The sequence below is a fragment of the Rhinoraja longicauda genome, chromosome 3, assembly GCF_053455715.1.
Source record: "Rhinoraja longicauda isolate Sanriku21f chromosome 3, sRhiLon1.1, whole genome shotgun sequence".
In the NCBI taxonomy this organism is placed as follows: domain Eukaryota; kingdom Metazoa; phylum Chordata; class Chondrichthyes; order Rajiformes; family Arhynchobatidae; genus Rhinoraja; species Rhinoraja longicauda.
In genome coordinates this window covers 62,424,378-62,436,466 of record NC_135955.1, presented here as the reverse complement: position 1 = coordinate 62,436,466, position 12,089 = coordinate 62,424,378, and the positions used below count along the sequence as shown (strand labels likewise).

The 12,089-nt window shown below is 45.3% G+C and overlaps 1 protein-coding gene across 1 annotated transcript in view; it reads right to left on the bottom strand.

Moving 5' to 3' along the window:
• The window catches only part of aldh7a1 (aldehyde dehydrogenase 7 family, member A1), a 44,849-nt gene extending 33,063 nt beyond the window's left edge, over positions 1 to 11,786 (bottom strand). The window contains exons 1-3 of the mRNA XM_078397001.1: positions 11,571 to 11,786; positions 5,169 to 5,222; positions 4,993 to 5,058 (exon numbers count right to left, since the gene is read on the bottom strand). Of these exons, the coding sequence (XP_078253127.1) occupies positions 4,993 to 5,058; positions 5,169 to 5,222; positions 11,571 to 11,756 (306 nt within the window). The 5' untranslated portion in view covers positions 11,757 to 11,786. The remainder of the gene's footprint in view (positions 1 to 4,992; positions 5,059 to 5,168; positions 5,223 to 11,570) is intronic.
• Between the last annotated feature and the right edge of the window lie 303 nt (positions 11,787 to 12,089).

Sequence of the window (12,089 nt, the reverse complement as noted above, 5' to 3'; positions counted from 1 at the left end):
TCCCAAGAAACGTCACCCATTCCTTCTCTCCCGAGATGCTGCCTGACCTGCTGAGTTACTCCAGCATTTTGTGAATGGATTTAGACAAAAGCAAATTGAAGCATTAAAAATGCTACAAAGAAATTTAAAACACCACACCATAGCATCCTCATTTATTGTTCGGACTAACCTGTCAAAGTAGTAAATTTAACATAGTTAAGGCAACAGAAGGAAGATGTGAAACATTAGTTCCCAAAAAAAGCTAAAATGTCCAAAATGCAGAATCATGGAAGGCCCAAAGTTCATCTGTCTGCTGACAGGAAGTTAATAGTTTCAATGAAAGTTAACCATAGAGGTGTTTAGTTTAGAGATGCAGGCTGGAAACAGGCCCTTCAGCCCATTCTGTGCCAACCAATGATCTATTCTATCTCACTAGTTCTATCCCAAATTCCTAGGGACAATTTATAGAAGCCAATTAACCTACAAATCTGCAAGTCTTTGGAATGGGGCAGCAAACCAGAGGATCTGAAGAAAACCCGTGCGGTCACAGGGAGAATGTACAAGCTCTGTATAGACAGCACCCATAATCAGGATCTAACCTGGGTCTCTGGTGCTGTCAGGCAGCAGCTCGTCTGCTGTGCCACTGTTCCGCAGTAGTTTTGTATGTGATGTTATATGAACAGCAAAACCAGATTATAGATGGGGGAAAAAAAATCATTCATCATTCAAGTTTTGGGAGTGCATCCATCTTCAGCAAGGAGAAAATTGCAGATGAGCAGTGCAACTAAACAGCCTACAAACACTCAATGCTTGTTGGAAGAGCTGGAAATTCATGAGGAAAAGTATGGGAGGGAATGGGTAAGGAAATAATACATTTATTGTTTCTTCCTAAGACCTAAAAGTCGTTACTTAAAATCAAGTTAGGGCTTGCCACTATTAATCAGGAAACCAATTCTACTGCTGAGTTTTCTGATGGCTTGAATATGATTAATACATGGCTGCAGTCAGTGGTGAAACAATGATGCAAGTCCTTATAGAGAAATCCTCCACAAAGATTTAGCAACCTTTGCTGTGAGAAATTTCCCTCCCCTGTCCTTGTTACTATCAATTGTCAGATTAAAGAATAACCTTGCCTCCTGGATGCTGTAATGCCAATAACCTTGGGAAGCAACCAAAGAATTTTCAAATTAATGGTAGCAAAAATGATAGATTTGTAAATCTCATACAATGCAAATAAAACATGGAATGCACACACGTGATTAAGATAGAACCTGAAATATTCCATCGCCCGGTGCGGCTCAGCCGCAGGGCCTTCCATCGCCTGGTGCGGCTCGGCCGCGGGGCCTTCCATTGCCCGGTGCGGCTCGGCCGCAGGGCCTTCCATCGCCCGGTGCGGCTCGGCCGCGGGGCCTTCCATCGCCCGGCGTGGCTCGGCCGCGGGACTGAACAGTGCCCGGTGCGGCGCGGCCGTGGGGCCTTCCATCGCCCGGTGCGGCGCGGCCACGGGACTGAACAGCGCCCGGTGCGGCCGCGGGGCCTTCCATCGCCCGGTGCGGCTCGGCCGCGTGGACTTTCTATCTCCTTGCGGGGGCTGTGCGGGTCGGTCGCCTCGGTAGGGGTCGAGTTGTCTGTACGTGGGAGGGGCATGGGGGAAGAGAGAGGGGAAGTTTTTGGCCTCCATCACAGTGAGGGGGTGTTTGGAGTCACTGTGATGGATGTTTGTGTTGGGGTTGTGTCTTGCGTTTTTTGTACTGCTGGCTAAGTAATCTCGTTCGGAACGAATGACAAATAAAGCTATTTTGGATTTTGGATTTGGATTTTGGATTAAAAATATCTATTAAAAAAATGACAATCCCACAAAGTACTAAAATAAGGATTCAATTATTGGGATCAATCTTTACAGGCAAAGCCAGTTTTTACTGCCCATCCAAAAGTGAATGCAAATTTTAGTCAAATGGCTCTAAATTTCTGGGAATGGTACTCCAAAAATTCTTTTAGGAATGGGTTTCCAGAACATAGATGTCACAATGAAGGAGGATGAGCAAATCAGCACAGACTTCGCTTTGGAGGGGAACTGTTGTTTGATAGTGACCTGCACCTTCTTGTATTCTATTTTTCCATCCTGGAAAAAAACCTATCTATGCCTCATAATTTTATAGAATTCTGCCAGGTCTACCCTCAGTCTTTGATGCACCAGAGAAACCAATCCACATTTGTCCAACCTCTCTTCATAGCTAATGCCCTCTAATGCAGATGCAATTAGAGTAACTTTCTTCACTTTGGAAGTAAGAATAGAAAGGCAAGATTATTATCTGAATGGTGTCAAGTTAGGAAGAGGGGATGTTCAACGAGATCTGGGTGTCCTAGTGCATCAGTCACTGAAAGGAAGCATGCAGGTACAGCAGGCAGTGAAGAAAGCCAATGGAATGTTGGCCTTCATAACAAGAGGAGTTGAGTATAGGAGCAAAGAGGTCCTTCTACAGTTGTACTGGGCCCTGGTGAGACCACACCTGGAGTACTGTGTGCAGTTTTGGTCTCCAAATTTGAGGAAGGATATTCTTGCTATTGAGGGCGTGCAGCGTAGGTTCACTAGGTTAATTCCCGGAATGGCGGGACTGTCTTATGTTGAAAGGCTGGAGCAATTAGGCTTGTATACACTGGAATTTAGAAGGATGAGGGGGGATCTTATTGAAACATATAAGATAATTAGGGGATTGGACACATTAGAGGCAGGAAACATGTTCCCAATGTTGGGGGAGTCCAGAACAAGGGGCCACAGTTTAAGAATAAGGGGTAGGCCATTTAGAACGGAGATGAGGAAGAACTTTTTCAGTCAGAGAGTGGTGAAGGTGTGGAATTCTCTGACTCAGAAGGCAGTGGAGGCCAGTTCGTTGGATGCTTTCAAGAGAGAGCTGGATAGAGCTCTTAAGGATAGCGGAGTGAGGGGGTATGGGGAGAAGGCAGGAACGGGGTACTGATTGAGAGTGATCAGCCATGATCGCATTGAATGGCGGTGCTGGCTCGAAGGGCTGAATGGCCTACTCCTGCACCTATTGTCTATAATATAATGTAGATAAATATGAGGTTTTCCACTTTGGCGACAAAAACAAAGAGGCAGATTATTATCTCAATGGTGTCAGATTAGATAAAGGGGAAGTGCAACGAGACCTTGGTGTCCTTGTACACCAGTCACTGAAAGTAAGCGTGCAGGTACAGCAGGCAGTAAAGAAAGCTAATGGCATGTTGGCCTTCATAGCGAGAGGATTTGAGTATAGGAGCAAGGAGGTCCTTCTGCAGTTGTATAGGGCCCTGGTGAGACCACATCTGGAGTATTGTGTGCAGTTTTGGTCTCCTCATTTGAGAAAGGACGTCCTTGCTATTCAGGCAGCGCAGCGTAGGTTCACGAGGTTAATCCCTGGGATGGAGGGACTGTCATATGAGGAAAGATTGGAAACACTAGGCTTGTATTCACTGGAGTTTAGAAGGATGCGAGAGGATCTTATAAAAACATATAAAATTATAAAAGGACTGGACAAGCTAGATGCAGGAAAAATGTTCCCAATGTTGGGGGAGTCCAGAACCAGGGGCCACAGTTTAAGAATAAAGGGGAGGCCATTTAAAACTGAGGTGAGAAGAAACATTTTCACCCAGAGAGTTGTGAATTTGTGGAATTCTCTGCCACAGAAGGCAGTGGAGTCCAATTCACTGGATGAATTTAAAAGAGAGTTTGATAGAGCTCTAGGACTAGTGGAAGCGAGGGATATGGGGAGAAGGCAGGGGCACAGGTTACTGATTGTGGATGATCAGCCATGATCACAATGAATGGCGGTGCTGGCTCGAAGGGCCAAATGGCCTCCTCCTGCACCTATTTTCTATGTTTCTATGTTAATCCAGGCAGCATTCTGGTAAACCTCCTGCACCCACCCTTCTTCCTGTAATGGGGGTGACCTGTACCAAATGCAACCTGACCAGGAAGGATGGTTCCAATACGAAACAAAATTATTATTGAGATTATTATCTCAATGGTGTCATATTATTATCTCAATGGTGTCAGATTATTATCTCAATGGTTAGGTAAGGTTAGGTGCAGCGAGACCTGGGTGTCCTTGTACACCAGTCACTGAAAGTTGGTGTGCAGGTACAGCAGGCAGTGAAGAAAGCTAATGGCATGTTGGCCTTCATAACGAGAGGATTTCAGTATAGGAGTAAAGAGGTTCTTCTGCAGTTGTATAGGGCCCTGGTAAGACCACATCTGGAGTATTGTGTACAGTTTTGGTCTCCTAATTTGAGGAAGGACATCGTTGTAATTGAGGCAGTGCAGCGTAGGTTCACGAGATTGATCCCTGGGATGGCTGCAGGAAAAATGTTCCCAAAGTTGGGCGAGTACAGAGCCAGGGGCCACAGTCTTAGAATAAAGGGGAGGCCATTTAAAACTGAGGTGAGAAGGAACCTTTTCACCCAGAGAATAGTGAATTTGTGGAATTCTCTGCCACAGAGGGCAGTGGAAGCCAAATCACTGGATGGATTTAAGAGAGAGTTAGATAGAGCTCTAGGGGCTAGTGGAATCAAGGGATATGGGGAGAAGGCAGGCACGGGTTATTGATTGTGGACGATCAGCCATGATCACAATGAATGGCGATGCTGGCTCGAAGGGCCGAATGGCACCTATTTGATATGTTTCTATGTTTAAAAGTGCAGGCAAATGGAGTTCTCGTCAAATTGGGATAGAATGTCGGATGCAGCTCAGTATTATATTGAAGAATAATCAAACCTGGAAGTTGCATCATATGGTAGATATTCATTTCCAGAACATTCACAGTGGGAGACAGGCTGATGAGGACCAGCAGAAGCAGGCACTCTTTTCTACTTCATGTTAAACATCTTGATTGTAATCATATATTGTCTTTCCACTGAATGGTTAACACGCAACAAAAGCTTTTCACTGTACCGTGGTACACGTGACAATTAACTAAATTAACTATTGTATTTTGAAGTGCGGTTTACGACACTTACGTCAGCCCATGTATCCCACGCTTCTTTGGCCTTTTGTACCGTTTCTTCATATTCCTGCAAAGTGGCCTGGAATACAACATATATTCATACCAAAAAATTACTAATGTCAACAGGATCCACAAATGCATCTGAACAATTTAACAAATTTCGAGGAGGAATATATAAAAGATAATCACCTGTCTTACTCTGGCTATTGGTTCATTGTTTGCTGGACAATAGGAAGTGACAACCTAAAGTAAAGTAGAACAGAGTCATTTCATCACTCTACATTGGTTTTGGATAGTTAACAACATCCAAATAGATAACATCTTTAACATACTACTCGAAGCAACAAATTTCAGTGCGAAATAGGCACAAAAATAATGAAAGAGCATAGACACAGGCTTTCAGCCATATTTTGATGGCGCCGAAAGTGTGAACTATGACACTTTCGGAAAAGTCCAGGGTAAAAGACAAGTAGGGAAATTAAATGCAAACAGGCAGAAAATAAGTAGATGGAGGGAAAGGATTTAATCCATCCAAACCATGCTACCAATAGATCAGACTGCACAGACAAGAATAAACCACAGAAATACTGTTGTTTTCGGACAAACAGTTAGGGAAATTAAGACCATTTCTATAATAATCCGAAAATTCTATATTATGCGTTGCCTCCACAGTGCCAGGTAGAGGACTGTGTGGGATATATTGGAAGGAGAAAGGTGTGAGCTGGAAACTGTGATACACTTTGAGGATTGGTGGAGTAAATAAAAAAGTAGGACTTTTAAAATTATTCCCAGTGTCACCAACTAATGACTGTTAGAATTATGGCGAAGAGGAGAATCATAGTATGGCTTGAAACATGGCACAGGGGTAATGGTCACAGGTGCCTGCGGTATTGGCACCAGGTTTGGGGCTACAAGTACCTAATCAAAAGGGATGAGTTAAACATTGAGGATGAGTAGGCTTAACATCTTCATGTAGAGTTCCATCAGTGAGTTTGATGGAAAAAACAAATTAAATTGTCAGGAGGATGATTGAACTGAGGCCAAAATGCTTAGAAACATAGAAAATAGGTGCAGGAGGAGGCCATTCGGCCCTCCGAGCCAGCACACCATTCATTGTGATCATGGCTGATTGTCCACAATCAATAACCCGTGCCTGCCTTCTCCCCATATTCCTTGATTCCACTAGCCCCCAGAGCTCTATCTAACTCTCTCTTAAATCCATCCAGTGATTTGGCTTCCACTGCCCTCTGTGGCAGAGAATTCCACAAATTCACAATTCTCTGGGTGAAAAAGTTTCTTATCACCTCAGTTTTAAATGGCCTCCCCTTTATTCAAAGCTGTTGTCCCTGGTTCTGGACTCGCCCACCATTGGAAACATTTTTCCTGCATCTAGCTTGTCCAGTCCTTTTAGAATTTTATATGTTTCTATAAGATCCCCCTCTCATCCTTCTAAACTCCAGTGAATACAACCCTCCAGCGAATACAACCCTCCAGTGAATACAACCCTCCAGTGAATACAACCCTCCAGTGAATACAACCCTCCAGTGAATATTAATGATTTGGACGAGGGAATTGAATGCAATATCTCTAAGTTTGCGGATGACACGGAGCTGGGTGGCAGTGTTAGCTGCGAGGAGGATGCTAGGAGGCTGCAGAGTGACTTGGATAGATTAGGAGAGTGGGCAAATGCATGGCAGATGCAATATAATGTGGACAAATGTGAGGTTATCCACTTTGCCGGCAAGAACAGGAAAGCAGAGTATTGCCTGAATGGTGGCCAATTAGGAAAAGGGGAGATGCAACGTGACCTGGGTGTCATGGTGCACCAGTCATTGAAAGCAAGCGTGCAGGTGCAGCAGGCAGTGAAGAAAGCGAATGGTATGTTAGCATTCATAGCAAGAGGATTTGAGTATAGGAGCAGGGAGGTTCTGCTGCAGTTGTACAGGGCCTTGGTGAGACCGCACCTGGAGTATTGTGTACAGTTTTGGTCTCCTAATCTGAGGAAAGACATTCTAGCCTTAGAGGGAGTACAGAGAAGGTTCACCAGATTGATCCCTGGGATGGCAGGACTTTCATATGAAGAAAGACTGGATAGACTAGGCTTATACTCGCTGGAATTTAGAAGACTGAGGGGGGATCTTATTGAAACATATAAAATTCTTAAGAGGTTGGAGAGGCTAGATGCGGGAAGATTGTTCCCGATGTTGGGGAAGTCCAGAACCAGGGGTCACAGCTTAAGGATAAGGGGGAAGTCTTTTAGGACCGAGATGAGAAAATATTTCTTCACACAGAGTGGTGAGTCTGTGGAATTCTCTGCCACAGAAGGTAGTTGAGGCCAGTTCATTGGCTATATTTAAGAGGGAGTTAGATGTGGCCCTTGTGGCTAAAGGGATCAGGGGGTATGGAGAGAAGGCAGGTACAGGTTACTGAGGTGGATGATCAGCCATGATCATATTGAATGGCGGTGCAGGCTCGAAGGGCCGAATGGCCTACTCCTGCACCTATTTTCTATGTTTCTATGTTTCTATGAATACAACCCTCCAGTGAAGCAGGGCAAAATACATAATTATATTCAGCGTGGGCGATTATTGAGCCAGAGAACGGTGACTAAATACCGATAGATGTTTAAAGCAACGGATGCGGTTAATTTATTCATTCACTTTTCATAATCTGGACATCACTGGCAAATCCAACATTGACGGTCCATTCCCATTTGCATTTGTGAATGTGATTCTTGCTGCACTGCTTCTGGATGGTACTCCTTCAATGGTACCAGATGTAGACTCACAGCAATTAAAGACCTGCAATGCACCAACAAATAAGGCTGGTGCATGTTTTGGAGAGGAACCTGCAAGTGGCGGTGTTCAGTGTTCTCCCACCCCCTCCTGCCTCCCCTCCCCCCTCAGCGCAGAGGAGCTGAATGAGTGTCGTGGGTGGTAATTGGAGGACATTTCTTTACCAAATTTCTCCTTAAATCACAAATCCACATATCGTCAATATTGAGGACCCCAAGGACAACTTCCCCAAGCCTGTAATTATCCAAGTGTGACTTAGTCAAGCACATTTAGACACTAATCTCTAGATGTTTGACACAAGGACTTTGCTTTTTGGTACAGCTTCTGGGTGGCAGAGGGGTCTATAAACAACTCCCATCAGGACTTCCAAAGTCCTATAAAGCACATGACTTATTGACCTTATACTCAATGCCCCGATCGATAAAAGCAAGCATACCATATGTGTAGGAGCCAACTGTGTTTGTACTAGCTGTTTAGCATATTATATTATTTTGTATCTTGCTGCATTATTTTTGGACACTTGGGGGTTGTCGTGAAATGAGTACATCTATGGGTATAACGTACTGGGAGGAGTCAGAACTAGGTACTATATGGGAATGCAGAGACGGGATACGTCAGATACGGAGGAGCTTGGTGAGATGAAGTTCTTACCAGACCTATGACGAGAGAAAAGCTTGGAGAGATACAGATCTGTTTGTATTACTACTTCAATAAACGACTAATTAAACTGAAACGTCTTGAAGTTCCCTCTGTTGTCGGTTTGCGTCAACATCGATCACTCCCCACTATGTGAAGTGGTGGCATGCGGAGAGGACTTCAGTGGAAAGGACAGAAGTTGCCACTACAATATGCCTTCTTTTACTACTCTATCTACTAGTGTTGCCACTTTCAGGGAGCTGTGGACTTGTTCCCCAATATCCCCCTGCACATCAATGGCCTTAAGGATCATACAATTAATTATATATTTTCCCCTTATATTCAACCTCCCAAAGTGCACCACTTCACATTTGCTCGAATTAAACTTCATCTGCCATTTCCTCACCCATTTCTGTACTTGATCTATATTCTGTTGTATAATTTGACAGCCACTATAATTCCACCCATGTTGGAAACATAGAAACACAGAAAATAGGTTTAGGAGTAGGCCATTCGGCCCTTTGAGCCAGCACCGCTATTCAATATGATCATGGCTGATCATCCAAAATCAGTACCCCATTCCAGCTTTCTCCTCATATCCCTTGATTCCATTAGCCCGAAGAGTTAAATCTAACTCTCTCTTGAAAACATCCAGTGAATTGGCCTCCACTGTCTTCTATGGCAGAGAATCCCACAGATTCACAACTCTCTGGGTGGAAAAGTTTTTCCTCATCTCAGTGCTAAATGGCCAACCCTTCATCCTTAAACTGTGTGACCCCTGGGTCTGGACTCCCCCAAAATGGGGAACATTTTTCCTGCATCTAGCCTGTCCAATCCCTTAATAATTGTATATGTTTCTATAAGATCTCTCATCCTTCTAAATTCCAGTGAATACAAGCCTAGTCGACCCATTCTTTCATCATATGTCAGTCCCGCCATCCCGGGACTTAACCTGGTGAACCTACGCTGCACTGCCTCAATAACAGGTATGTCCTTCCTCAAATTCTTAGGAGACGTAAACTGCACACAATACTCCAGGTGCGATCTCACCAGGGCCCTGTACAACTGCAGTAGGACCTCTTTGCTCCTAAACTCAAATCCTCTTGCAATGAAGGCCAACATGCCATTAGCTTTCTTCACTGCCTTCTGTACCTGCATGTTTACTTTCAGTTACTTATTTATGTTACATGATGTTAGATTGTGATAGATGATGTTAGATTGTATTCTGTGATGTTAGATTGTGTTATATAGCTGATGTTTCCACTAGTGGGAGAGTCTAGGACCAGAGGGCACAGCCTCAGAATTAAAGGACGTTTCTTTAGGAAGGAGATGAGGAATTTCTTTAGCCAGAGGGTGGTGGAATTCTTTGCCACAGAAGGCTGTGTAGGCCAAGTCAGCAATACGTGGCGGCGCCTAACGGCAGCGGCTGACTAGCAGTCTGTCCATCTTTTTTTTCCCTTTTTTTGTTGTGTGTCGGTGTTGGGATGGTTTTTATATATATTTTTTGGTTGTGTATGTGTGGGAGGGGGTGGTGGTGTGGGTGGGTGGGGGGGGAACTTTTCTCTTCCTCACGGCGCGGGGTGCGGCTCGGCTGCGGGGCCTAACATCGCCCGGTGCGGCTTGGCCGCTGGACTTTACATCACCCGGTGCGGCTTGGCCGCTGGACTTAACAGTGCCCGGTGCAGCTCGGCTGCGGGGCTTAACATCACCCGGTGCGGCTTGGCCGCTGGACTTTACATCCCGGTGCAGCTTGGCCGCTGGACTTAACAGTGCCCGGTGCAGCTCGGCTGCGGGGCTTAACATCTCCCGGTGCAGCTCGGCTGCGGGGCTTTTCATCGCTGGTGCGGCTCGGCTGCGGACTTGACATCGCCCGGTGCGGCTCGACCACGGGACTTAGCTGCGCAAAGCTTGGTCGCGGGCCTTTCATCGCCCGGTTCGGCCGCGAGACGTTTCAGCGCCCGGTGCGGGGACTGTGCGGGTCGGTCGGGGACGAGCTGTCTGTCCGTGGGCGTGGGGAAGAGAGTGGAAGTTTTGTTGCCTCCATCACAGTGAGGGGGTGTTTGGAGTCACTGTGATGGACGTTTGTGTTGGGGTTATGTGTCTTGTGTTCTTTTTTTTTCTATGACTGCTATGTAGTTTCGTTCGGTACTTCGGTACCGAACGACAAATAAAGCTCTGTTATACCTGTTATACCTGTTATATTTAAGACATAGATAGATAGGATTCTTGATTAGTATGGGTGTCAGAGGTTATGGAGACAAGGCAGGAGAATGGGGTTAGGAGGGAGAGATAAATCAGCCATGATTGAATGGCAGAGTAGACTTGATGGGCCGAATGGCCTAATTCTACTCCTATCACTTATGATCTTATATTATATGACAGTATATGATTAGATTGTGATATTGTGCAGCGTAGGTTCACCATGTTAATCCCCGGGATGGTGGGACTGTCACACGAGGAAAGATTGGGAAGACTGGGCTTGTATTCACTGGAGTTTAGAAGGAAGGGAGGGGATCTTGTAGAAACCTATAAAATTATTGGTGTCGAATTGATTCCATATTCCTTCTTCGAAGCCCCAAATACTACAAACTTTACCTTCCCTTGCACTTTCAAGGATTTATGTGACAGTTTCCATTAATCCACTCACTTGTGTCATCCGAAACAAGAGTTCGCAATTTTAACACGCAAAGGGGGGGGGTCAATAACCTAACCAACTGACCTTTACATTTAACAATAAAATTTGCATTACAATAGACAATAGGTGCAGGAGGAGGCCATTCGGCCCTTCGAGCCAGCACCGCCATTCAATGTGATCATGGCTGATCATTCTCAATCAGTACCCTGTTCCTGCCTTCTCCCCATACCCCCTGACTCTGCTATCCTTAAGAGCTCTATCTAGCTCTCTCTTGAGAGCTATGAGAGCTATTACGCATGAAATTTATCCGGCTTCAATTCCTCCAGTATGATTTCTTTGGCTGAATACTGAGGGGTACACATATCACAACATTATTAAACTTTCGGGGAAGGCTGTGCAAGACAGAACTGGAAATGTCTTTCTAAATCAGCAAACAAGTTGAGCTAATAATAACCGCACCAACCTGCCAGTGCATGTGTTGCAGCGCGCACAGCCTGCCCTGCCCTGCCCTGACCCCCTGCTTACCTTTCCACTCCCTCCCCAGCTCCCGTTGAACACGCCGGGGTTGTCTTCCTTCAACCCCAACTCTTTCAGCCAGCTGTATTTGGGCTGCTGAATGAGAAGGCTAGACATGGCCGCAGATGGTCTCCAGCCCCAGAAAGCCTTTCTCCGGAGCAGAGGCCAGGACAACGAGAGCGTCACTCGCTGCATCGTTATGACAGCGGAACGCAAGTCGGCGAACGGGGAAAGACTCGCACAATCGGAACGCCTATCACTATGATTGGTAAAGGCGAGCACCGCCCTCACACAGGCACACCAAACGCAGCCAGAACTTGGAGGAGAAAACTTCCAGTGGAAATTAAATACTGCAGCGTCACGTAATGTGCACCTTCCCTCTGTTCTCGGCACTTTAATTAATGCACACTGGATTTATTTCATTGACACAAACCATGCAAGATACACCTATCACTGATTTGGCACTGTTGTGCGTGTTTTCTTTACTACAACACTAATCAATTCGTATATATATCTTCATTAAAATGC